The sequence below is a fragment of the Triticum aestivum genome, chromosome 7A (assembly GCF_018294505.1).
Source record: "Triticum aestivum cultivar Chinese Spring chromosome 7A, IWGSC CS RefSeq v2.1, whole genome shotgun sequence".
Lineage (NCBI taxonomy): Eukaryota > Viridiplantae > Streptophyta > Magnoliopsida > Poales > Poaceae > Triticum > Triticum aestivum.
This window is the reverse complement of record NC_057812.1, coordinates 668,420,888-668,448,042: the sequence shown is the minus strand read 5'-3', so window position 1 is coordinate 668,448,042 and position 27,155 is coordinate 668,420,888. Positions and strand designations below refer to the sequence as shown.

The 27,155-nt window shown below is 46.0% G+C and overlaps 1 protein-coding gene and 1 long non-coding RNA gene across 2 annotated transcripts; both read left to right on the top strand.

The window, feature by feature from the left end:
• The first annotated feature begins 2,995 nt into the window (after window positions 1–2,995).
• On the top strand, window positions 2,996–3,826 carry LOC123154482 (auxin-responsive protein SAUR71). The gene has a single exon (XM_044573205.1). The coding sequence runs from the start codon at window positions 3,099–3,101 to the stop codon at window positions 3,381–3,383; it is 285 nt and encodes a 94-aa protein (XP_044429140.1). The 5' UTR covers window positions 2,996–3,098; the 3' UTR covers window positions 3,384–3,826.
• A 1,507-nt stretch (window positions 3,827–5,333) lies between these two features.
• Window positions 5,334–7,068, top strand: LOC123147548 (uncharacterized). The gene is made up of 3 exons (XR_006473254.1): window positions 5,334–5,628; window positions 5,729–5,883; window positions 6,682–7,068. It is a non-coding gene; the product is annotated as an uncharacterized lncRNA (long non-coding RNA).
• Window positions 7,069–27,155: the final 20,087 nt, after the last annotated feature.

Here is a 27,155-nt window from a genome sequence, read left to right as displayed (position 1 = left end):
CCCCTCTTCACCGATAGCGCTGTCAACAACTTCAAAGCCTAGCCCATCAAAGAATACCTCACTTTGCATGCATGTTAATTAGAACCCCCAAAGTCCACCTCACACCAAGAAGAAGAAGAATTTGTATGGCAGAACACAAACATACATGCATGTGGCATGGTCTTTTAGCGTCTGGTGGTAGCTTGGTTTGATTCAATTTCAAATTGATTAATCCACGACAAACTTGTCTTGTCACCGTCTGAGAGGGGCTGACCATAATTTTTAAGGGTGGTTAGATCATCTCCAATAGATGATGCAAATTTTGGAGATGTAAACAAGAGAGGTAAAAAATTACATCTCCAAAAAGTGCTTTTTGCATCTCCAAGAAAGTCTCAACTCCAACAAATGATGTATTTTGGAGATGTAAAAATCTGGAAAGGAACAACTACTACTTCATTTCACTATAGTTCAAACATGAAATTCAACATAGTTTCATACATAAATTCAACTACTACCTTTTCGAACTACTAGATGAAACTACTCCTCATCATCGGAGCTGCGGATCTGCTCCCAGAACTCGTCCTTGTCCGGGTCGTTGCACCCCTCGTCCTCCTCGTCGAAGTCACCCCAGTCCTCCTCCTCTGACTCGATAGGGATCACCATCAAGGGGCCAGCCTTGTCCTCCTTCTTCACCCCCTTCTTTTTCGCCTCGACGCCGCGCTTCCAGTAGTGCTCCAGCTCGGCCTAGACGTACTACAGATGCTCCTGGGCAAACCTCATCATCGTCGCCTCGTTGCTCTCGCCGGGACCGACGACAACCACCGGCTTCTTCTTCGCCTTCTTCGGCGTAATCTCCTGCATCCTCATGCCCCCCGAGCATCTCCGCATCCGCCTGGTTCTCGATCTCCAGGAAGTTGAGGTGCTCCTTGGGCCATCCGGCACGCCACACTGCCACGCCGTAGGCACGTGCGGCCTCGTGGGCGGTGGGGAATGTGCTGAGCCACCAGCGGCGGCCGGCGTTGAAGAACTCCATCCCCAAGTTGCCGGAGGGCTTCACCCTCAGGCCGAAGAACCCGGACTTGCCCTTCAGGGTCTTCTTTGGCGCCGTGACAAAAACACCGGAGAGACGCGGCCGCGGCAGGCGGACGGGGTCATGGTCGGGGCGGAGCATGGCAGCGGCGAGCGAAGCGGGGTGGCGGCGGGCGGACGGGGTCGGGTCGGGGCGGCGGTGGCGGCGTAGGGTCGGGGAGGAGCGGGGTGGCAACAGGGTGGGGCGGCGGTCGGACAGGGTTGGGACGGAGCGGAGCAGCGGCGGCCCGATCCGAGTCGTAAGATGGCAGGCGGCGGGCGTTGAGGGGCGGAATCCGCGACAGGGGCGAGGCGGAGGTGGATCCACGGCGGGGCGGCGGCGGCCGAGCGGGAGGAGGACGATTGGAGGCGCGAAAGTGGAATGAAGGGCGTTGGCGGTAGGCGCGCGACTGCGGGATTTACATCCCCTCAACCTAGCTAGAGATGTAAATTTGCATCACGAAGTGTTATATTTTACATTTCTCGGAGATGGATGTGTAAAAAAAGTTGTATCTACATCATGTGTTGAAGACAGTTTTTTGGTCTCTAAAGATGCAGAAGTTATGTATTTTTGTATCCGAGTCATCTATTAGAGATGCTGTTAGTCAGCACATACTCCCTTCGGATGGGAAAAAGTCTGGCATGAGGACTTATGTGGTTCCTAGCAAAACATGTATGAAATGCCATAATATACATGTGTTCAGAAACTTCATTCGATCACAGATTTAAAAATACATTCTTTTTATAAAACACAACACATTTTTCGCTAATCCACATAACTGAATCATGCATGCACATGCATATTTCATTGTTTTTAGGGAACATGCATATTTCTTTTTTCTTTTGCGATGAAGGGAACATGCATATTTCAAATGTACGCGTGCGTTTGTATGAAACTCCGCGTGAGCTTAGTACATGTCACAGGACGTATGCGCATGTTTTTGTATATATTTGCCTTAATATGGTGTTCATTTCGAGGGGGTAAAGTTGGTGCATGTCTAATTTGGACGAGATTTGCCTGCTCCTTTATTGTGTGCCCATCCGTGCTCCTATCTACGTGGCTTGATTTGATTGGAACAAAATAAGGTCCGACCCCACCTTCTTAAAATCAGGGGGAGATGATTAGATTAGAAAGAAAAAAAAGAAAGAAGACAACCGTAAGATTAAGTGGGAGCACGGGAAGAGAGCAGGCAAGCCGGATTCGTCTAATTTACACTATAAGGAACATACATGCATCTCGAAGAAGCATAAATTCTTCTTGTCAAATCCCGCTCTTCAAAAAAAAAAAATCAATGCCCATATGTGCACGAGCTGTTTCAACTTTTACAATTCTAGGACACCGACTCTAGCTAGCCGAGTCTTATTAGCTAGCTGGGTAATTGAGGACAATAGTATTTTGTATTATAACTAGAATAATGCCCGTGCGTTGCAACAGAATATAAATATTATAGCACGTTAGCTTGTGATTTATCTATCAATAATAATGTGATTTTATAAATAAATATTTATTAAATCATGACCGTGAATTATCTTATATTTTAATTAAAAGTTTGATAAGTAAATTGAAGTAAAATTAGTTCAGAAGGTAAGTAAATTAAGATGATTGATTATCATATAAATGAAAGGTTGGATGAAAAGGTGATGAAGAGAAAAGTGAAATGGGAACTTTACGTTTTTTTAAGTAGTAGAAATGCGTGTCGCTAACCAAATTCCATGGTCATAACTTTCAACGATGCTCATGATACGACAGCCAACATGTTTGAACACAGTGAAGGTTTGACCCCAGCCACGACTGCAAGCGCCACCACAGAACAGTAAACCTTCCATTCCCCTCTCTCTCTTTCTCTCTCTCTCACCACACACTCGGGTACTCATGATCCAATCAAACATTCCATCGGCTATAAAAGGAGAGCCCCAAGCAAATGCCAAGAATCATAAACACGGCACATATGCATTCACACCGATCCAAATCTAAGCTCTAGCTAGCAGCTAGCTATATACCATATACTATCTCCTACGTGATCAGTTCGTTCGTCAGCGACCAACCGACGATGAGGGAGCTGATCCGGAGGCTGAGCTTCTCGGACCGGGTGAGCGACGGCAGCGGCGGCGTGCCGCGCGGGTGTGTGCCGGTGCTGGTGGTGGGCGATGGCGACGAGGAATGCGAGCGGTTCGTGGTGCGGGTCGAGGCGCTGCGGCACCCGTCGCTGGCGGCGCTACTGGAGATGGCGGCGCAGGAGTTCGGGTACAAGCAGGAGGGCATCCTCCGCGTCCCCTGCGCCGTCAACCAGTTCAGGCGGGCGCTCACCACCTCCGCCGTCTCCAAGAACTACTGATTACTAATTAATTCTCTAGCTGATCAATCAAGCAGACCGAACCTTATCGATCGATTGGCTTTCTGGGTACTTGAGGAGCGATTCATTTGTGCTGTTGACTAGTTGAGTCTCCTCCCCATCTTTTCTTCTCTTTCCATTTTGTTTTCTTCTGGTTGGGGAATGACTGCCATATGTATGCATGTGGGCTGTATAATGCGCACTGTCATTTACGGTTAGACCTCCTGTCAAAAATAACAATTGAAACAATTGGTTATTCGGTATGCATGTGTCTCCTTTCTAATACTGGTTAACTTCCCTTCCAAAAAAATATGGCTCATTTTTTGGGCTGTTTTTTTAGCGAGTGAGAAATTAATTCAGTGGACGCATGTTTACTTTTCATGATGCAGAGGTTGAGAACTTGAGATATAAGCCCATCTATTGCTTTCATTTCTTTTTGCTTGTTCATTTCTGTGCCCATGGATTTTTTTTAGGGTTATTTCCATGGGAAGGCATATGTTAACCAAGTCCAAGCCTCACGAGAACACCTTTTTTTTTTGATAAATACAAACATAAATTCTTGTTTTTTAAGCAAAAAAAAGTGGCTAGCTCTATCTCGGACACAAGTAAACCCAGGTCTTTTTGTTGTTCTATAAATCTTAGCCATTATGTCTATGCAGTGAAGAAATGCTTGGGTTTCTTGTAGAAAGAAGAAGAAGACGAAGAAAAAGTCTCTTTGGCTGAATTTTCTTGCTCATAATGCTCCATGTATCTTGCTTTCTTAAAATATACCCCCTTAGTCGAAAATACTTGTCAGATAAATGGATGTATCTAGACATATTTTAATTCTATAAATACGTTCATTTACAAGAGCCGTTTCTGAAGGCGGGCACTTCATACCATTTTTTGTAAGACCTTACTTGGAATATCAAAAAATACCCATGCAAAAAAATAATTCAAAACACCAAATGGACATTTAGTATTTTTTCACTTTAATAGTCTGTAAATATAAACTTTGAACGCTGAATGTATTTTTTATTTTGCATACAACAACTTATTTCTTGCTGGGAAAATCCAGTTATCTTCGTGGATCAAGGCAGTCCATCCTTGTTGTTGGCTCTCAATTTACTGGTGGATTTGATTGTGCATGTTATCTCTGTTGATGTATTTTCCTCTGGTCCTAGCCGACCGATGGGGGTACCTCTGCAAGGTTGAGACCCCCATTTGCCTGGGGTTTTAAACAGTAGCACGTTCGAACATGGAAGTGTTTCTTGGTATACCTATGTGGTCGTGCGGCTTCATGGTTTGGGATTAGTCCGCATGACTCATAGGGTTTTGCTTGTTTGCCCTCGTAGAACAATTTTGTAACTAATTTCGTCTGATTTATACTAACTAATTGGGTGATACGCTTCTGCGTAATTAATGGATAAGACTAATCATTTGCCTCCATTTGAAAAGAAACATAGTAGAATATACTCTAACAAAGTGTTCTAGAGCGGATATGAGAACGCCTGGATGTACCCGAACACGTTCGCCGCATTGGACTGACCGCCAGGGCCCACATGGTCGCACGTAGAGATCGGCAGTCCGATGGACGCCTCATCCGTTCTCGATGTGGATGCATTCACGGCGCCGCATGGCATTGCTCAGGCATGCCGTCCGAGGGAGCAAGCTCGTCTATTTAAGCCAGACAGCGGCAGCAGAACCCTAGCCTATCTCATTCCTTCCCTCTCCCTTCCACGGCACCTAGGGCTGGCCCTGAGGGGGGGGGGGGGGGGGGGCAGGAGGGGCGGCCGCCCCGGGCCCCCACCTTACAGGGGCCCCCACGCCATATGCATGCATTCAGCCGGTAGCCCATGGCTCAATTTCTCGCTGCTGCGACGTGCGATTATTAGCCTGTATCTGTACGGGCGCATAGTCAAAGGGCACACGTTACGGGATCCCGGGAGCAATCTACGGTCGCCCTCTCATCTTCTTTTGCTTGTTTCCTAAGATTTTCCTTCGCTCGTGGCCTATCAACGCAACTACCCACGCGACTACAATCTACCTGCGACGAAAGCGGCAATCGGCGGCGGCTACGGTGGAGAGATGGAGAGTGTCGATCTACTCTAGCGCTCCGGCTTGGCACCCCTTTGTGTGATTTGATCGCCTCCCTATCTCTAATGCTTCGCCTAGGGCTCTTGGGGTCTCCTTGGATCCAACCAGGGCATCAATCGATCAGCAGTTAACACTACTTGTCTTGGCAGCCGGAACCTTTGTACGTACACGGGTAATATCATCAATCACTAATTCGTTATCTATATTGGTCAATTATATTAAGATATTTCATTATAATGGTTTGTGGATCTTCTGCATTTTTTGGATTTCAGAACTACGGCAAGGATTTGTGGATGAGTTGATAAAATCATAAAGAGGAGTCATTGATATATTTGTTGAGAATACCACTGACGCTTGGACGGATATAGAGTTTGCGACAGTAGCTATGGATGGGCCAGCTAATGGAATACAGGCAGCAAATGTGAATGTAAGTGACCCTGAGAACACTCTTAACACATTGAATGCACAGCACAGTCCGCTAGTTAATTTTAGGTTAACTTTGCATCATATATTGCTTTGCATCGAGGGATGTAGAATTATATTAAGGTAATATGTACAGGTTATGTGACATAAATATTACTCTTAGATGCATTCAAGTGTTAATTGGTAACACTCCCATATTGACAGAAATAGCCAATGAAACTATTGCAACCGAACTGATTTTTTATTTAAAAAGTGATGAGAAGGGTCAAAACAATTGAAACTATTTTTAAACAAAGATGACTTTGCGTAGTGCTATATAAATACATGAAAAGTTTTGCAAAGGAATTACTACCATGGTATCCTGGACAAAAAAAGCAAAATTGATAATACTATATAAATGTTACCATTCACATTTTTTGGGCTTGCAATTATTTTTGCTGAGAATACCATGAGAGTCATTTCTGCCCGAAACTTTTCACATGAGTATTACGCTAGCCCATGTCAGTTACAAAAAAGTTTCATTTTTTTGACTCCTTTAGTTTTTTAATATCTTTTTCCAATTCAGTTGCATTTGCCCTGTGTTTCAAATATCTGCATCCTATATATATATATATATAATGATCATTATTGTTATGGTGTATGTATTAAGGGCCCCGAGTTTTAGTTTCGCCCCGGGCCCCCGAAGTCTCAAGACCGGCCCTGACCGCACCACCAACTTCCCTCTCCCTCCCCCCACCCCGTAACCATGGTCCGGAATAGGATCGCCAACTATGCAATGTTGACGCTGGAACGCCGGTTGCAGATTGAGGAGGAGATCCGGGCCAGGCACACCGCTCGTCTCGCTGCCAATCTGTCTCTGGATTCGCCTGAGTCGAAGGAGGAGGATCCAGAAGCGGACGATGCGGCGGAGACGGCTGCGGGCTTATGCATGGAGGACGCCATGGCCGGAGTTCGAGGTCGCTTAGACGGCGGACATGGCGGAGCAGACCGCCATCCTCGAAGCCATCCAAGAATGTGATCTCATGACGAAACTTTGCAAACGCTTTAAACATTTGTCAAAGCTTACCACACAAAAAAAATATTCAAATTTTATGATTTTTTATTTTTACTTTATTTTACTGTTCATCAGAGCTCGTTTGAGCTCGAGCTCAGTAGGGTACTTCCGTAATCGTCCAAGTGTTATTGTTTAAAAGAGAAAAAAACCGCCCCGCCGCTGCTGGGAGGATCGTTCATCGATTGTTGCTGAAGAGTTCTCGGTGAAGAGACCTTTGGATGTATTTGTAAAACAAACGGATAAGATAAGATATGTTTGTATTTTTTTCAGATCTTTCGGAACCTAAAAAAATAAATTTTAAAATTTCGAGCTTGATGGAGCTCGAGTTTCATTAGCAATTTCCTGTTTCGGTCATTATACGTGGTCTCAGTTATGTTCCTTCACACATTTCCATGCTTGCTGCGTAGAGTCGTCAATCGACCAAGATATCACAGAATGTAGCATCACGATCCACTGGTCCCGGCCAATTTTGTTGGCATGCATCCGGTCTTACTCAAAAGAATCGACTAATCTATTTACCTTTCTCCGCAAAAAGCTACTGCACCTTAATTTACCTTACCGGTGAAGGCTTGATCTGGAGCGGCCGAAGAGACGTCGGCAATCATTTCGCAATTGCCCTGGTCAAAACTTTTGGGTGGATTGTTAAAATCAGCGTCCTTCTCACGTACGCGAAACCGCTGGTCCAGACTATTCTCGGAGCATTGGTTATCTGACAGTGACCCAATGAGATTGCGTCCGATCGTTTGATTGGTCCATCGATCATATGTTCTTTCCGTCGAATATATTTTCATTCCTGTTAGGATTTAAATTAATTCTGTTATTAGAGATAATCCTCCCTTGTGTAAACGGACATCGGTTGCTATAGGCATCCGTTTGACATTCCCACGACCCCAACGATCGGACGCATCCGTTCGTGGCAATGGTTCCCTATGTATATAATCCTCATGGATCATCAATGAAAGTTACGGTTCGATCAAATCATTCTTCACACGTTATCAGCACTTGTCTCTGCCCAGAGCACGCATAGGCAAATCATGCCGGCGACAGTCGCCGGAAAAGAGAGCCAGAAGGGAAGAATGGAAAAGAAAACTTCAAAAAACAATCCAATGGAGGAGGAAATTTGTTTAGTGGACAGTGGTGCCTCTAACACAATTCTACGAGAAGTTAAATACTTCCGAAGTCTCAAAAAGAGTAAGGGAAGTGTTATGACAATTGGTGGTCATGACACAGTAATTGTTGGTTCTGGTCAAGCCACATTTACACTCCCGAATGGTACAAAACTTGAAATCCAGGAGGCTTTATTGTATCCGGATTCGACTCGTACCCTGTTGGTTTTTAGGATATCCGCATGAATGGCTACCACATTGAAACTCATGAAGACAATGCGGTTGAAAGCCTACTCATAACTCAATAGATGGGATCCAACAAGGACACCCTTGAGAGACTGCCTGCTCTATCTTCTGGACTATATTACACATACATCAAGCCAGAGCAACATTTGGCATACAAAATAATTTTTCAGAATCTTGACAAGTTCAAGATATGGCATGATCGCCTGGGTCATCCTGGTGTGGGGATGATGAGAAAAATTATTGATGGTTCAACTGGACACAACATAACGGTTGCTAATTTCCCCAAATCCTCGGATTTCGTATGTACTGCATGTGCAACTGGGAAATTAATCATAAGACCTTCATATCTGAAGATCAAGAATGAACCACTTAATTTTCTTGAATGCATTCAATGAGATATATGTGGTCCAATTCAACCGTTATTGGGACCATTTAGATATTTTATGGTGCTCATTGATGCATCAACAAGATGGTTCAATGTGTGTCTATTATCAACAAGGAACCATGATTTTGCAAAGCTGATCGCTCAAATTATTAAACTGAGGGCAAATCATCCTGAACACAGGATAAAATCCATCAGAATGGATAATGCTGCTGAATTTAGTTCACGAGCATTCAATGATTACTGCCTAGCTTTGGGCATAACTATGGAGCATTCTGTACCATATGTACACACAAAAAATGGTCTTGCGGAATCACTTATCAAGAGGATCAAGTTGATAGCAAGAGCACTCCTACAGAACTGTAATCTTCCAACATCTTGTTGGGGACATGCGGTATTGCATGCCGCGGAGTTGATACAAATTCGACCAACTGCATATCATACGGCCTCCCCGTTGCAGTTAGTACATGGAAATCAACCAAGTATTTCCCATCTTCGAAGATTCAGATGCGCTGTGTATGTACCGATATCACCATCTCAGCGTACATCGATGGGTCCACATAGAAAAATGGGAATCTATGTGGGGTACAATTCTCCGTCGATTATAAAGTACCTGGAACCTCTAACAGGGGATCTATTTACAGTCCGGTACGCTGATTGTATCTTCGATGAGGACAATTTTCCGGCATTTGGGAGAGAAAAGAACCACAAAGAATGCCGGGAAATAGATTGGATGTCAAATGCATTCAGTCCTTATATCCACGTATAAATGAATCTGAACTGGAAGTTCGGAAGATTATTAATTTGCAAAATATTGCAAATAATCTGCCAGATGCATTTACTGATTATAAATGTGTCACTAAATCCCATGTTCCTACTATGAATGTTCCAGAGAGAGTTGCGATATCTCATAAGACCACTCAACCGCCCAAGAGGGGGAGAAAACTGGACAAAAAGGACAATGCTTCTCAGAAGCGTCCGCGGGAAATGAGGATCCCTCAAATAGTAAATGCAGGTCAACCGCAAGTTGATATTCAACCTAGTGTTGAAAGACACCTGAAGGATCTTATGCATCCAGAACCCAGCACAACTGTGCACACAAATATTGTTGCTGGGACATCGGTACACCATGACTCGATTGTTGTGGGAAATCACGATGAGTCAGAAGGTATTGATGAGATTTCCATCAACTATGTTGAATCAGGAGAATCATTCAATAGAAAGACTACAATTGTCGACATATTTTTCGCCTCAAAGATTGCAGATGACCTGGCATTGGATCATGAACCTAAGTCCATGGCAGAGTGTATGAAACGCTCAGACTGGTCCAACTGGAAGGTTGCAATAGAGGACGAATTGCGCTCGCTTGCCAAGAAAGGGGTATTTACTACAACAATACCTACTCCTCCTAATGTTTTCCCCGTGGGGGCAAAATAGGTTTTTGTTCGTAAAAGGAATGAAAACAATGAGGTGGTGAGATATAAAGCGAGGCTTGTAGCACAAGGGTTTACACAGAGACCCGACATCGATTATGATGAAACATATTCTCCTATGATGAGTGGAATCACATACCGATACTTGATATCACTGGCAGTGCAAATGAATTTGTATATCCAATTGATGGATGTGGTGACAACATAATTATATGGATCACTTAAGACGGATATCTATATGAAAGTTCCTGAGGGACTGAAGATTCCGGATCCAAAAGCTAATCGCAACATGTATTGCGTAAAGCTACTAAAGTCATTATACGGCTTGGGACAGTCGGGCAGAATGTGGTATAACCGACTAAGCGAGTTCCTTCTGAAGAAGGGTTACTCAAACAACAATGATTGCCCATGTGTGTTTATCAAGAAATCCACTGATGGATTTTGTATAATTTCCGTGTATGTTGATGACTTGAACATCATTGATACTACACGAGAAATACATGAGGCTTGTAATCATTTGAAGACGGAATTCGAGATGAAATATTTGGGTAAAACCAAATTTTGTCTTGGTTTGCAACTTGAATATTTTTCTTCAGGAATACTTGTTCATCAGTCTGCTTATATCCAAAAGATATTGGAAAAGTTCAATATGGATAAAGCATACCCGTCAAAAACACCTATGGTCGTCAGATCTCTTGAAAGAGATAAAGACCCATTTAGGCCTAAGGGTGATGATGAAGAGGTATTAGGACCTGAGTTTCCTTACCTCGGTGCTATTGGTGTTGGGGAACGTAGTAATTTCAAAATTTTCCTACGCACATGCAAGATCATGGTGATGCATAGCAACGAGAGAGGAGAGTGTTCACTACGTACCCTCGTAGACCGAAAGCGAAAGCGTTAGCACAACGCGGTTGATGTAGTCGTACGTCTTCATGGCCCGACCGATCAAGCACCGAAAGTACGGCACCTCCGAGTTCTAGCACACGTTCAGCTCGATGACGATCCCCGGACTCCAATCTAGCAGAATGTCAGGGAAGAGTTTCGTCAGCACGACGGCGTGGTGACGATCTTGATGTTCTACCGTCGCAGGGCTTTGCCTAAGCACCGCTACAATATTATCGAGGATTATGGTGGAGGGGGGCACCGCACACGGCTAAGAGATCAATGATCAATTGTTGTCTCTATGGGGTGCCCCCTGCCCCCGTATATAAAGGAGCAAGGGAGGGAGGCGGCCGGCCTAGGAGGAGGGCGCGCCAAGGGGGGAGTCCTACTCCCACCGGGAGTAGGACTCCTCCTTCCCTTGTTGGAGTAGGAGAGAAGGAAAGAGGGGGAGAGGAACAAGGAAAAGTGGACTGCACCCCTTGTCCAATTCGGACCAGAGGGGGGGGGCGCCTCCTTCCTTTTGGCCTCTCTCCTGTATTCCCGTATGGCCCAATAAGGCCCATATACTCCCCGGCGAATTCCCATAACTCTCCGGTACTCCGAAAAATACCCGAATCACTCGGAACCTTTCCGATGTCCGAATATAGTCGTCCAATATATCGATCTTTACGTCTCGACCATTTCGAGACTCCTTGTCATGTCCCCGATCTCATCTGGGACTCTGAACTCCTTCGGTACATCAAAACTCATAAACTCACAATATAACTGTCATCGAAACCTTAAGCATGCGGACCCTACGGGTTCGAGAATAATGTAGACATGACCGAGACACGTCTCCGGTCAATAACCAATAGCGGAACCTAGATGCTCATATTGGCTCCCACATATTCTACGAAGATCTTTATCGGTCAGACCGCATAACAACATACATTGTTCCCTTTGTCATCGGTATGTTTATTTGCCCGAGATTCGATCGTCGGTATCTCAATACCTAGTTCAATCTCGTTACCGGCAAGTCTCTTTACTCGTTCCGTCATACATCATCTCGTAACTAACTCATTAGTTGCAATGCTTGCAAGGCTTAGGTGATGTGCATTACCGAGAGGGCCCAGAGATACCTCTCCGACAATCGGAGTGACAAATCCTAATCTCGAAATACGCCAACCCAACAAGTACCTTCGGAGACACCTGTAGAGCACCTTTATAATCACCCAGTTACGTTGTGACGTTTGGTAGCACACAAAATGTTCCTCCGGTAAACGGGAGTTGCATAATCTCCTAGTCATAGGAACATGTATAAGTCATGAAGAAAGCAATAGCAACAAACTAAACGATCAAGTGCTATGCTAGCGGAATGGGTCAAGTCAATCACATCATTCTCCTAATGATGTGATCCCGTTAATCAAATGACAACTCATGTCTATGGTTAGGAAACATAACCATCTTTGATCAACGAGCTAGTCAAGTAGAGGCATACTAGTGACACTCTGTTTGTCTATGTATTCACACATGTATTATGTTTTCGGTTAATACAATTCTAGCATGAATAATAAACTGTTATCATGATATAAGGAAATAAATAATAACTTTATTATTGCCTCTAGGGCATATTTCCTTCAGTCTCCCACTTGCACTAGAGCCAATAATCTAGTTCACATCGCCATGTGATTTAATACCAATAGTTCACATCACCATGTGATTAACACCCATAGTTCACATCGACATGTGACCAACACCCAAAGGGTTTACTAGAGTCAATAATCTAGTTCACATCGCTATGTGATTAACACCCAAAGAGTACTGAGGTGTGATCATGTTTTGCTTGTGAAAGAAGTTTAGTCAACGGGTCTGCCACATTAGATCCGTAAGTATTTTGCAAATTTTTATGTCAACAATGCTCTGCACAGAGCTACTCTAGCTAATTGCTCCCACTTTTAATATGTATCCAGATTGAGATTTAGAGTCATCTGGATCAGTGTCAAAATTTGCATCGACGTAACCCTTTACGACGAACCTTTTGTCACTTCCATAATCGAGAAACATATCCTTATTCCACTAAGGATAATTTTGACCAATGTCCAGCGATCTACTCCTAGATCACTATTGTACTCCTTTGCCAAACTCAGGGCAGGGTATACAATAGGTCTGATACACAGCATGGCATACTTTATAGAACCTATGGCTGAGCCATATGGAATGACTTCCATTCTCTCTCTATCTTCTGCCGTGGTCGGGTTTTGAGTCTTACTCAACTTCACACCTTGTAACACAGGCAAGAACTCCTTCTTTGACTGTTCCATTTTGAACTACTTCAAAATCTTGTCCAGGTATGTACTCATTGAAAAACTTATCAAGCGTCTTGATCTATCTCTATAGATCTTGATGCTCAATATGTAAGCAGCTTCACCGAGGTCTTTCTTTGAAAAACTCCTTTCAAACCTTCCTTTATGCTTTGCAGAATAATTCTACATTATCTTCGATCAACAATATGTCATTCACATATACTTATCAGAAATGTTGTAGTGCTCCCACTCACTTTCTTGTAAATACAGGTGTCGGTGTCAAAACCGGCGGATCTCGGGTAGGGGGTCCCGAACTGTGCGTCTAGGCCGGATGGTAACAGGAGGCAAGGAACACGATGTTTTACCCAGGTTCGGGCCCTCTTGATGGAGGTAAAACCCTATGTCCTGCTTGATTAATATTGATGATATGGGTAGTACAAGAATAGATCTACCACGAGATCAAGGAGGCTAAACCCTAGAAGCTAGCCTATGGTATGATTGTTGTATGATGAAGTTGTCCTACGGACTAAAACCCTCCGGTTTATATAGACAACGGAGAGGATTAGGGTTACACAAAGTCGGTTACAATGGTAGGAGATCTTGAATATCCGCATCGCCAAGCTTGCCTTCCACGCCAAGGAAAGTCCCATCCGGACACGGGACAAAGTCTTCAATCTTGTATCTTCATAGTCCTGGAGTCCGGCTGAAGGTATAGTCCGGCTACCCGAACACCCCGTAATCTAGGACTCCCTCAGTAGCCCCTGAAGCAGGCTTCAATGACGACGAGTCCGACGCGTAGATTGTCTTCGGCATTGCAAGGCGGGTTCCTTCTCCAAATTCTTCATAAAAGTTTGTAAACACCAAGAGTAGTGTCCGGCTCTGCAAAATAAGTTTCCACGTATTGCCATAGAGAGAATAATATTAAGACAAATCTAATCTGCTAACGTATTCCGCAGCGTGACATCACACTAAGGCAAAGCCTTTTTTCGAATCGTTTTCACTTTTCCACCTCAGCGTGTTTTGCCAGGCGGTTTCCTTGGCACGTCTTGTCAAAGCAGAGATCGTGTCCCCCATTTACGGGATTCTCATCAATACAGATGTGGGTAACCCAACCGCGCCATTTATCATGGCGCTTGGGAGGCAAGCGAGTTTTACTAGGCTGGTGGGGACGCACAGTCGCATCCGCCCATATAAGGGGATAAGGATCCACCTTTTTACCTATGCCTTCTTCCTCCTTTGCCTATCCATCTTCTGCGCACCCGAGCTCCAGCGCCCAAGCCCGCACTTCCTACCTCAACCTTCTCCAAAATGTCCGAGCGGGAGGCAAGTGGATGGTCTCCTCCGTCACGGAGGGCCATGTCAAAAGGCTAAGGAAGGCTGGATACTTGTCCAAAGACATCGCGCACCGGCTTCCTAAGGAGGGGCAGCTTCTCCCCACCCCAAGGCCCCATGAGAGGGTAGTATTTCTTCCCCACTTCCTCCGCGGACTGGGTTTTCCTCTCCACCCATTTGTCCACGGGCTCATGGTCCGGAGGTAAAGATTTATATATAGGAAGTGCTATTTCGGCCATCGGGACAAGTTTCGGGGTCACCGGTATTGTACCGGTTCCACCAGAAGGGTCCCGGGGGTCCACCGGGTGGGGCCACCTGCCCCGGGGGGGGGGGCACATGGGCTGTAAGGGGTGCGCCTTGGCCTATATGGGCCAAGGGCACCAGCCCCAAGAGGCCCATGCACCAAGAGAAGAGGGAAATGAAGAGTCCTAAAGGGGGAAGGCACCTCCGAGGTGCCTTGGGGAGGAGGGACTCCTCCCTTGGCCGCACCCTTCCTTGGAGGAAGGGCCAAGGCTGCACCCCCCCTCTCCCTCCCATGACACATCTCCCTCCTCCCGCAGCGCTTGGCGAAGCCCTGTTGGAATCCCGCTACTTCCACCACCACGCCGTCGTGCTGCTGGATCTCCATCAACCTCTCCTTTCCCCTTGCTGGATCAAGAAGGAGGAGACGTCGCTGCTTCGTACGTGTGTTGAGCGTGGAGGTGCCGTCCGTTCGGCGCTAGGATCATCGGTGATTTGGATCACGACGAGTACGACTCCATCAACCCCGTTCTCTTGAACGCTTCCGCGCGCGATCTACAAGGGTATGTAGATCCACTCCGCCCTCGTTGCTAGATGAATCTATAGATTGATCTTGGTGACACATAGGAAATTTTTGAATTATTGCTACGTCCCCCAACAGTGGCATCAGAGCCAGGTTTATGCGTAGTTTCTATGCACGAGTAGAACACAAAGTAGTTGTGGGCGTTGATTTTGTTCAATATGCTTACCGTTACTAGTCCAATCTTGATTCGGCGGCATTGTGGGATGAAGCGGCCCGGACCGACCTTACACGTACTCTTACGTGAGACTGGTACCACCGACTGACGTGCACTAGTTGCATAAGGTGGCTAGCGGGTGTCTGTCTCTCCCACTTTAGTCGGATCGGATTCGATGAAAAGGGTCCTTATGAAGGGTAAATAGCAATTGGCATATCACGTTGTGGTTTTGGCGTAGGTAAGAAACGTTCTTGCTAGAAACCCATAGCAGCCACGTAAAACATGCAAACAACAATTAGAGGACGTCTAACTTGTTTTTGCAGGGTATGCTATGTGATGTGATATGGCCAAAAGGATGTGATGAATGATATATGTGATGTATGAGATTGATCATGTTCTTGTAATAGGAATCACGACTTGCATGTCGATGAGTATGACAACCGGCAGGAGCCATAGGAGTTGTCTTAATTTATTTATGACCTGCGTGTCAACATAAACATCATGTAATTACTTTACTTTATTGCTAACCGTTAGCTGTACTAGTAGAAGTAATAGTTGACAAGACAACTTCAAGAAGACACGATGATGGAGATCATGATGATGGAGATCATGGTGTCATGTCGGTGACAAGATGATCATGGAGCCCCAAGATGGAGATCAAAGGAGCTATATGATATTGGCCATATCATGTCACTATTATTTGATTGCATGTGATGTTTATCATGTTTTTGCATCTTGATCCCTCATAATAATTTCAAGAAAGTGTTCCCCCTAACTGTGCACCATTGCGACAGTTCGTTGTTTCGAAGCACCACATGATGATCGGGTGTGATAGATTCTAACGTTCACATACAACGGGTGTAAGACAGATTTACAGACGCAAAACACTTAGGTTGACTTGACGAGCCTAGCATGTACAGACATGGCCTCGGAACACAAGAGACCGAAAGGTCGAGCATGAGTCGTATGCTAGATACGATCAACATGAAGATGTTCACCGATGATGACTAGTCCGTCTCACGTGATGATCAGACACGGCCTAGTTGACTCGGATCATGTAATCACTTAGATGACTAGAGGGATGTCTATCTGAGTGGGAGTTCATAAGATGAACTTAGTTATCCTGAACATAGTCAAAACGTCTTCGCAAATTATGTCGTGGCTCACGTTTCAGTTCTACTGTTTAGATATGTTTCTAGAGAAAATTTAGTTGAAAGTTGATAGTAGCAATTATGCGGACTAGGTCCATAGACTGAGGATTGTCCTCATTGCTTCATAGAAGGCTTATGTCCTTAATGCACCGCTCAGTGTGCTGAACCTCGAACATTGTCTATGGATGTTGCGAACATCTGACATACACATTTTGATAACTACGTGATAGTTCAGTTAAACGGCTTAGAGTTGAGGCACCGAAGACGTTTTAAAACGTCGCGAAACATATGAGATGTTTCGAGGGCTGAAATTGGGATTTCAGGCTCGTGCCCACATCAAGAGGTATAAGACCTCCGACGATTTTCTTAGCCTGCAAACTAAGGGAGAAAAGCTCAATTGTTGAGCTTGTGCTCAGATTGTCTGAGTACAACAATCATTTGAATCGAGTGGGAGTTGATCTTCCAGATGAGAAAGTGATGTTTCTCCGAAGTCATTACCACCAAGCTGCTAGAGCTTCGTGATGAACTATAATATATCAGGGACATATATGATGATCCTTGAGATATTCGCGATGTTTGACACCGCGAAAGTAGAAATCAAGAAGGAGCATCAATTGTTGATGGTTAGTGAAACCACTAGTTTCAAGAAGGGCAAGGGCACGAAGGGATACTTCATGTAACGGCAATTCAGCTGCTGCTCTAGTGAAGAAACCCAAGGTTGAACCCAAACCCGAGACTAAGTGCTTCTGTAATAAAGGGGAACAGCCACTGGAGCAGAATTACCCTAGATACTTGGTAGATGAGAAGACTGTCGATAGAAGTATATTGGATATACATTGTGTTAATGTGTACTTTACTAGTACTCCTAGTAGCACCAGGGTATTAGATACCAGTTCGGTTGCTAAGTGTTAGTAACTCGAAATAAAAGCTATGGAATAAACGGAGTCTAGCTAAAGGTGAGCTGACGATATGTGTTGGAAGTGTTTCCAATGTTGATATGATCAAGCATCGCACGCTCCCTCTACCATCGAGATTGGTGTTTGCGTTGAGCATAGACATGATTGGATTATGTCTATCAGAATAAGGTTATTCATTTAAGGAGAATAATGGTTACTCTGTTTATTTGAATAATACCTTCAATGGTCTTGCACCTAAAATAAATGGTTCATTGAATCTCTATCATAGTGATACACATGTTCATGCCAAAAGATATAAGATAGTAATGATAGTACCACCTACTTGTGGCACTGCCACTTAAGTCATATCGGTATAAAACGCATGAAGAGGCTCCATGTTGATGGATCTTTGGACTCACTCATTTTTGAAAAGTTTGAGACATGCGAACCATGTCTATTGGCATATATGCATGAAGAAACTCCATGAAGATGGATCGTTTGGACTCACTTGATTTTGAATCACTTGAGACATGCAAATCATACCACATGGGCAAGATGACTGAAAGCCTCGTTTTCAGTAAAATGGAACTAGAAAGCAACTTGTTGGAAGTAATACATTTTGATGTGTGCAATCCAATGAGTGCTAAGGCATGTAGTGGATATCGTTATGTTCTTACTTCACAGATGATTTGAGTAGATGTTGAGTATATTTACTTGATGAATCACGAGTCTGAATTATTGAAAGGCTCAAGTAATTTCAGGGTGAAGTTGAAAGATCGTCGTGACAAGAGGATAAAAGATCTATGATATGATCATAGAGATGAATATCTGAATTACGAGTTTAGCACAGAATTAAGACATTGTGGAAATAGTTTCACAACTAATACAGCCTGGAACACCATAGTGTGATGATGTGTCCAAACATCATAACTGCACCCTATTGGATATGATGCATACCATGATGTCTCTTATCGAATTACCACAATGGTTTATGGGTTAGGCATTAGAGACAACCACATTCACTTTAAATAGGGCACCACGTAATTCCGATGAGATGACACCATATGAACTATGGTTTAGAGAAACCTAAGCTGTCATTTCTTAGAAGTTTGGGGCTGCGACGCTTATGTGAAAAAGTTTCAGGCTGATAAGCTCGAACCCAAAGCGGATAAATGCATCTTTATAGGACACCCAAAACAGTTGGGTATACCTCCTGTCTCAGATCCGAAAGCAATAAGGGATTGTTTCTAGAATCGGGTCCTTTCTCGAGGAAAAGTTTCTCTCAAAAGAATTGAGTGGGAGGATGGTGGAGACTTGATGAGGTTATTGAACCGTCTCTTCAACTAGTGTGTGGCAGGGCACAGGAAGTTGTTCCTGTGGCACCTACACCAATTGAAGTGGAAGCTTATGATAGTGATCATGAAACTTCAGATCAAGTCACTACCAAACCTCGTGGGTTGACAAGGATGCGTACTACTTCAGAGTGGTACGTAATCTTGTCTTGGAAGTCATGTTGCTAGACAACAATGAACCTACGAGCTATGGAGAAGCGATGGTGGGCCCGGATTCTGATAAATGGCTCGAGGCCATAAAATCCGAGAGAGGATCCATATATGAAAACAAAGTGTTGACTTTGGAAGAACTACTTGATGGTCGTAAGGCTATTAGGTACATATGGATTTAAAAAAGGAAGACGGACAATGATGGTAAGTATCACCATTAAGAAAGCTCGACTTGTCGTTAAGATGTTTTCCGACAAGTTCAAGGAGTTGACTATGATGAGACTTCCTCACTCGTAGCGATGCTGAGAGTCTGTTGGAATTATGTTAGCAATTACTGCATTATTTATGAAATCTTGCAGATAGGATATCAAAACATTGTTTCCTCGACGATTTTGAGGAAAGGTTGTATGTGATACAACCGGAAGGTTTTGTCAATCCTGAAAGATGCTAATAAGTATGCAAAGCTCCAGCAATCCTTCTGAGGACTGGAGTAAGCATCTTGGAGTTGGAATGTATGCTTTGATGAGATGATCAAAGATTTTGGGTGTATACAAAGTTTATGAGAAACTTGTATTTCCAAAGAAGTGAGTGGGAGCACTATAGAATTTCTGATGAGTATATGTTGTTGACATATTATGGATCAGAAATGATGTAGAATTTCTGGAAAGCATATAGAGTTATTTGAAAAGTGTTTTTCAATGGAAAACCTGGATTAGGCTACTTGAGTATTGAGCATTAAGATCTATAAGGATATATCAAAACGCTTAATGGTACTTTCAAATGAGCACATACCTTGACATGATCTTGAAGGTGTTCAAGATGGATCAGCCAAAGAAGGAGTGCTTGCCTGAGTTGTAAGGTATGAAGTTAAGACTTAAAGCTCGACCACGGCAGAAGAAAGAGGAAGGACGAAGGTCGTCCCCTATGCTTTTATCATAGGCTCTCTACAGTATGCTATGCTGTGTACCGCACCTGAAGTGTGCCTTGCCATGAGTCAGTCAAGGGGTACAAGAGTGATCTAAGAATGGGTCACAGGACAGCGGTCAAAGTTATCCTTAGTAACTAGTGGACTAAGGAATTTTCTCAATTATGGAGGTGGTAAAAGAGTTCGTCGTAAAGGGTTACGCCTATGCAAACTTTGACACTAATCCAGATTATTCTGAGTAGTAAACTGGATTCGTATAGTAGAACAGTTATTTGGAATAGCTCCAAATGTAGCGTAGTAGTTGCATCTACAAGATGACATAGAGATTTGCGAAGTACATACGGATCTGAAAGATTCAGACCCGTTGACTATAACATCTCTCACAAGCATAACATGTTCAAACCCAGAACTCATCGAGTGTTAATCACATGGTAATGTGAACTAGATTATTGACTCTAGTAAACTCTTTGGGTGTTAGTCACATGGGGATGTGACCTTGAGTGTTAATCACATGGTAATGTGAACTAGATTATTGACTCTAGTAAACTCTTTGGGTGTTAGTCACATGGGGATGTGACCTTGAGTGTTAATCACATATCGATGTGAACTGGATTATTGACTCTAGTGCAAGTGGGAGACTGTTGGAAATATGCCCTAGAGGCAATAATAAATTAGTTATTATTATATTTCCTTGTTCATGATAATCGTTTATTATCCATGCTAGAATTGTATTGATAGGAAACTCAGATACATGTGTGGATACATAGACAACACCATGTCCCTAGTAAGCCTCTAGTTGACTAGCTCGTTGATCAATAGATGGTTACGGTTTCCTGACCATGGACATTGGATGTCATTGATAACGGGATCACATCATTAGGAGAATGATGTGATGGACAAGACCCAATCCTAAGCCTAGCACAAAGATCTTGTAGTTCGTTCGCTAAAGCTTTTCTAATGTCAAGTATCATTTCCTTCGACCATGAGATTGTGCAACTCCCGGATACTGTAGGAATACTTTGGGTGTGCCAAACGTCACAACGTAATTGGGTGGCTATAAAGGTACACTACAGGTATCTCCGAAAGTGTCTGTTGGGTTGGCACGAATCGAGACTGGGATTTGTCACTCCGTCTGACGGAGATGTATCTCTGGGCCCACTCGGTAGGACATCATCATAATGTGCACAATGTGATCAAGGAGTTGATCACGGGATGATGTGTTACGGAACGAGTAAAGAGACTTGCCGGTAACGAGATTGAACAAGGTATCGGGATACCGACGATCGAATCTCGGGCAAGTATCGTCCCGCTAGACAAAGGGAATTGTATACGGGATTGATTAAGTCCTTGACATCGTGGTTCATCCGATGAGATCATCGTGGAACATGTGGGAGCCAACATGGGTATCCAGATCCCACTGTTGGTTATTGACCAGAGAGTCATCTCGGTCATGTCTGCATGTCTCCCGAACCCGTAGGGTCTACACACTTAAGGTTCGGTGACGCTAGGGTTATAGAGATATTAGTATGCGGTAACCCGAAAGTTGTTCGGAGTCCCGGATGAGATCCCGGGCGTCACGAGGAGTTTCGGAATGGTCCGGAGGTAAAGGTTTATATATAGGAAGTGCTATTTCGGCCATCGGGACAAGTTTCGGGGTCACCGATATTGTACCGGGACCATCGGAAGGGTCCCGGGGGTCCACCGGGTGGGGCCACCTGCCCCGGGGGTCCACATGGGATGTAGGGGGTGCGCCTTGGCCTATATGGGCCACGGGCACCAGCCCCAAGAGGCCCATGCGCCAAGACAAGAGGAAAGGAAGAGTCCTAAAGGGGGAAGGCACCTCCAAGGTGCCTTGGGGAGGAGGGACTCCTGCCTTGGCCGCACCCTTCCTTGGAGGAAGGGCCAAGGCTGCGCCCCCGATCTCCCTTGGCCCTATATATAGTGGGGGGAAGGGAGGGCAGCAACATCTAAGCCCTGGCGCCTCCCTCTCCCTCCCATGACACATCTCCCTCCTCCCGCAGCGCTTGGCGAAGCCCTGTTGGAATCCCGCTACTTCCACCACCACGCCGTCGTGCTGCTAGATCTCCATCAACCTCTCCTTTCCCCTTGCTGGATCAAGAAGGAGGAGACGTCGCTACTCCGTACGTGTGTTGAACGCGGAGGTGCCGTCCGTTCGGCGCTACGATCATCGGTGATTTGGATCACGACGAGTACGACTCCATTAACCCCGTTCTCTTGAACGCTTCCGCGCGCGATCTACAAGGGTATGTAGATCCACTCCTCCCTCGTTGCTAGATGACTCCATAGATTGATCTTGGTGACACATAGGAAAATTTTGAATTATTGCTACGTCCCCCAACAGCTGCGGCCCTTAAAACTGCCAAATCTGCCAAGGCCGAAGCCCAGAAGGCCCTCCAGGAATTGGATGCGGTGAAAAAGATAGTGGCGGGTAAGGCATTCTCTATGCAAAGCAGACATATAAAAGTAAACTACTTGTTACTTACCCGAATCCGGAGCTCTCCAGGGGCATTCGTAGATCTTCCCCACAGTGTATCCGATGCCGCCGCATTCTACCGAGCCGAGGAAGGCAGCTCGATGGAGAAGGTGTTCTGGTCTCAGTACGCTGAGGCCGGACACCCTGTGCCCTTGAGCGACCAGCTGAAGTAGCTGGTCGAGCTCCACAAGGCGGCCGAACAAGCCCTGAAGGGCTTCATAGTTCGGTTGTGGCCTGGAGAGGCCCTGCCTGAGAGCTACTTCGGACTGGTGCGGCGGCTGGTGGAGGCTTGTCCAAGGCTCGAGGTCATCAAGCGCTCCCTCTGCATCGAAGGTGCCCGTAGGGCCCTTGCCCGTGCAAAGGTGCACTGGGGTAAGCTGGACGGCGAGAAGCTTGTGAGGGACGGGCCGCCGCCGGGGAAGGAGCATCGCAAGCCCGAGAACTATTACAAGGATGTTCTGGCTGGTGCCCGCCTTATGGCGGATGAATGTACCAAGGATGTAATTTTTGAATGAACTCGCTCGTGTTATCCTGTGCGTTGAAAACTTGTTCATATGCGCTAAGCAATGCTTTTGAATTTAAAATATTACTTTCTGTGCGGCCGTTTATTAAAAAATTGAGAGATGGCCAGTCGTCGGCTTCTGCCCCATGCCACTAGTGCTGGGGTGTTCGGGATAAACCTGGGCGCTCTTTTTCCCATGATTGGGTCCGTCGAGGGAGGCGATCAGCACAACGAACAAGGCAATCGGACTATAATGCTTGAACACTCTCACTTAGCCATAGAACTCTATAATTTTAAATTTCGGCGAAGCCCCTAGTATTCGAAAGACCGAGTTCGGGGCGCTATCCACGCCTTGGCCGGACAAAGCCGGTTCCTCGCTCGAAGCGGCATAAGTCTTTAAGGACTCAAAAAACCTCTCGAACAATGACCAGTCTCTCGCTTCATCATGACAGTCGGTTTTAGCTTTCTCTACCGAGGTGCTCAGCCCAGCTCAACTGGGGCACAATCGCAACAGTTCTCCTAGTGCTACCTTAGCCGATATAGCGGAACGTAAGACACCAAAACATAGGAGCCGGGCAAACCCAACCATTGACCCAAATCATGATTCGGAGCCGATGCATATAGTGCTATAAGTTCGGGGTGCCGCACTTGTGAAAGTGTACGGACTTCTCACGCCATATAGATGGGTACTGAAGCCCCTGGCATATTTTGCCGTACCACAATGTACGGATGCGACATGTTATTAATAAACATATATATAAAAAGAGGATAATGCAAAAAATAGACAAAAAGCTATGCATTGTTTATAGAAAGGCTGCTATGAAAGCGGAACGATACAAATAGTGCGATAGGCAAAAGAAATTGGACTATTTAACATGTCCTGGCCAGGGGCAGGCCGCGTTATTGTATTAAAAAAACAGGTATACTGCTCGCAATAGAGACCACCTGGGAGTTCCATAATGCAGCGTGGCTTGTCTGCTTTCCTGGATCTTGCATCGTTTGTGCGGCAGTTGAATTGCCGAACGGGCCATCTGAAGTATGGAGTCCTGAGAGTAAGAGAAAAAAAAAGAATTTGGCAGCCCCTGGTGCGGTTTAAGCCGTTTTTCGGGCGTGCCGTGATAGTGCCCCTTCCCCTGTGCCCATGGTATTTCAAGAGCGTAGTTATGTATGCGAAGCGCTGGTTTCGCTATATCGCGAGGGCTAGGGTTGGGCCGCATTGCTATGCTAGCTCAGAACGTGCCAGGCGGTCTTGTTGTAGGGTACTCTGGGCGTGCTTGACAGTGTCCGGCTTTTTGAAGGCCGAACTAGAGGACTGCCTAGAGAGGCTGCTTTGTACTTCTGCTGCGAGCGCTGCCGTGTGCTCCTCTGTTCGGAGGGAGCGTTCAGCGTTCCCATTGACCGTGATTACTCCTCTAGGGCCTGACATCTTGAGCTTGAGGTATGCATAGTGCGGTACCGCGTTGAATTTTGCGAATGCGGTTCGCCCGAGCAGTGCAAGATAGCCACTACGGAACGGGACTATGTCGAAGATTAACTCCTTGCTTCGGAAGTTATCCGGAGATCCGAAGACCACTTCCAGTGTAACTGAGCCTGTACAGTTGGCTTCTACACCTGGTATGACGCCTTTAAAGGTCGTTTTGGTGGGCTTGATCCTCGAGGGATCCATGCCCATTTTTCGCATTGTGTCCTGGTAAAGCAGGTTCAGGCTGCTGCCGCCGTCCATGAGGACTGTTGTGAGATGAAATCCGTCAATGATTGGGTCTAGAACCAGTGCGGCGAAGCCGCCGTGACGGATGCTAGTAGGGTGGTCCCTTCGATCAAAGGTGATCGGGCAGGAGGACCATGGGTTGAACTTTGGGGCGACTGGCTCCATCGCATATACGTCCCGTAACGCACGCTTTCGCTCCCTCTTGGGGATGTGGGTTGCGTATATCATGTTCACCGTCCGCACTTGCGGGAGAAATCCCTTCTGTCCACTGTTGTTCGGCGGCCTGGGCTCCTCCTCGTCGTCGCTATGCAGCCCCTTGTCTTTGTTTTTGGCTCTTAACTTGCCTGTCTGCTTGAACACCCAACAATCCTTGTTGGTGTGATTAGCTGGCTTTTCGGGGGTGCCATGTATTTGGCACAAGCGGTCGAGTATTCGGTCCAAACTGGACGGGCCCTGAGTATTTCTTTTGAATGGCTTTTTCCGTTGACCGGATTTGTAGCCTCGGAATTCAGCATTAACTGTCATATCCTCGTTGCTGTCGCTGTTAACGCGGCGCTTTTGTTTATTCCGACGCGATCTGTCACTTTTGTCCTTGGTATTCGGATTACCAGGGTTCTTGGTTAAGTTGTTGTTGCGAGCTAGCCAGCTGTCTTCTCTCGCGCAAAAGCGGGTCATGAGTGTCGTGAGGGCTGTCATAGATTTCGGCTTTTCCTGTCCCAGATGCCGGGAAAGCCACTCGTCAGGGATATTATGCTTGAAGGCCGCTAAGGCCTCTGCGTCCGGACAGTCGACTATCTGGTTTTTCTTTGTTAGGAACCATGTCCAGAATTGCCTGGCCGATTCCTCTGGCTGCTGAATTATGTGGCTTAGGTCATCGGCGTCCGGTGGTCGCACATAAGTGCCCTGGAAGTTATCAAGGAATGCGGCTTCCAGGGCCTTCCAAGAACCGATTAAGTCTGCTGGCAAGCTGTTAAGCCAATGCCGGGTCGGTCCCTTAAGTTTGAGTGGGAGGTATTTGATGGCGTGTAGATCATCACCGCGGACCATGTGGATATGAAGGAGATAGTCCTCGATCCATACCGCAGGATCTGTTGTGCCATCGTCTGATTCGATGTTTACAGGTTTGAAGCCCTCAGGCATTTTATGATCCATTACTTCATCTGTGAAGCATAGTGGGTGTGCGGCGCCTCTGTATTGGGCTATATCACGACGCAGCTCGAAGGAGCTTTGTCTATTGAGTTCGGCCTGGCCGGATTTATTGCATCCGGAGTGACGATCACCGTCACGTGCCGTGGGGCGCCTGCACGATCTGTAGACCGATCTTGTTTGCCTTGCCTTGTCCTCCAGTATGTCGCGCAGGTCGGGCGCATTTTCCCGTGCCTTAGTATGCTTGACGCGGCGTCGGGGCATGGCTTGAGTGGAGGGCCAGGAGGCCTCTCTGTCGCGGCCACGAGGTGGCCGGTCGGCCATGTCATGTGCTGGTGATGTAGGTGTTTCCTCCTCTAGTCGGGGTAGCAGCCTGCGCTTTGGGTAACTCTTGGAGGGGCGTTCGAGTTCATACTCTTTGGCCGCAAGGACTTCAATCCATCTGTCAGCTAGCAAATCCTGATCGGCTCTAAGCTGTTGCTGCTTTTTCTTGAGGCTGCTTGCCGTGGCCATAAGCCTGCGTTTAAAACGCTCTTGTTCGGCGGGATCCTCTGGCACGACGAACTCGTCGTCATCGAGGCTTGCCTCGTCTTCGGAGGAGGCGTATAATTATCGCCCTCAACCTCTTGGTCCGCCGCCCTCTCGTGAGGGCTGGCTTCTCTATCCTCCTGTGTTGAATCTTGCTGGAGGGGTGTTCTTCGGCACTATCTGGAGTAGTATTATCTCCGGTGTCGGAATCACCATTTTTGCTTTGGCGGGATTTAGAGCGGCGCCGCTGACGCTGGCGCTTGGGCTGTTTCTTAGAGGTATCACCCCCACTGTTTCATCGCCATCTCCATCATTTGGAGTGTCCACCATATATATGTCATATGGCGAGATGGCCTTCCGGCGCCCTACAGGTGCTGGTTTTTGTTCGTCTCCTGCATCGTCGTCCATGCCGTCGATGTCTTCGGAGTCGAAGTCAAGCATGTCGGTTAAGTCGTCGACAGTGGCTACGAAGTGGGTGGTGGGTGGGTTTTGAATTTCTTCATCGTCCGTATCCCAACCTTGCTGATCGTAGTCCAACCAGGGCTCTCCTGATAAAGAGAGAGACTTTAGGGAATTCAGGATGTCGCCGAAGGGCGAGTGCTGAAAGATGTCCGTGGCAGTGAACTCCATTATCGGCGCCCAATCGGATTCGATCGGCAGGGGCGCGGGGGGGTCGGAGTTTGGAGAGGAATCCGGCTCCTCGGAGTCACGGGCCATGCGGAATGCGGGG

Excerpts from the sequence above, each read along its gene's own strand:
- LOC123154482 (XM_044573205.1), top strand. The coding sequence starts at position 3,099 with ATGAGGGAGCTGATCCGGAGGCTGAGCTTCTCGGACCGGGTGAGCGAC.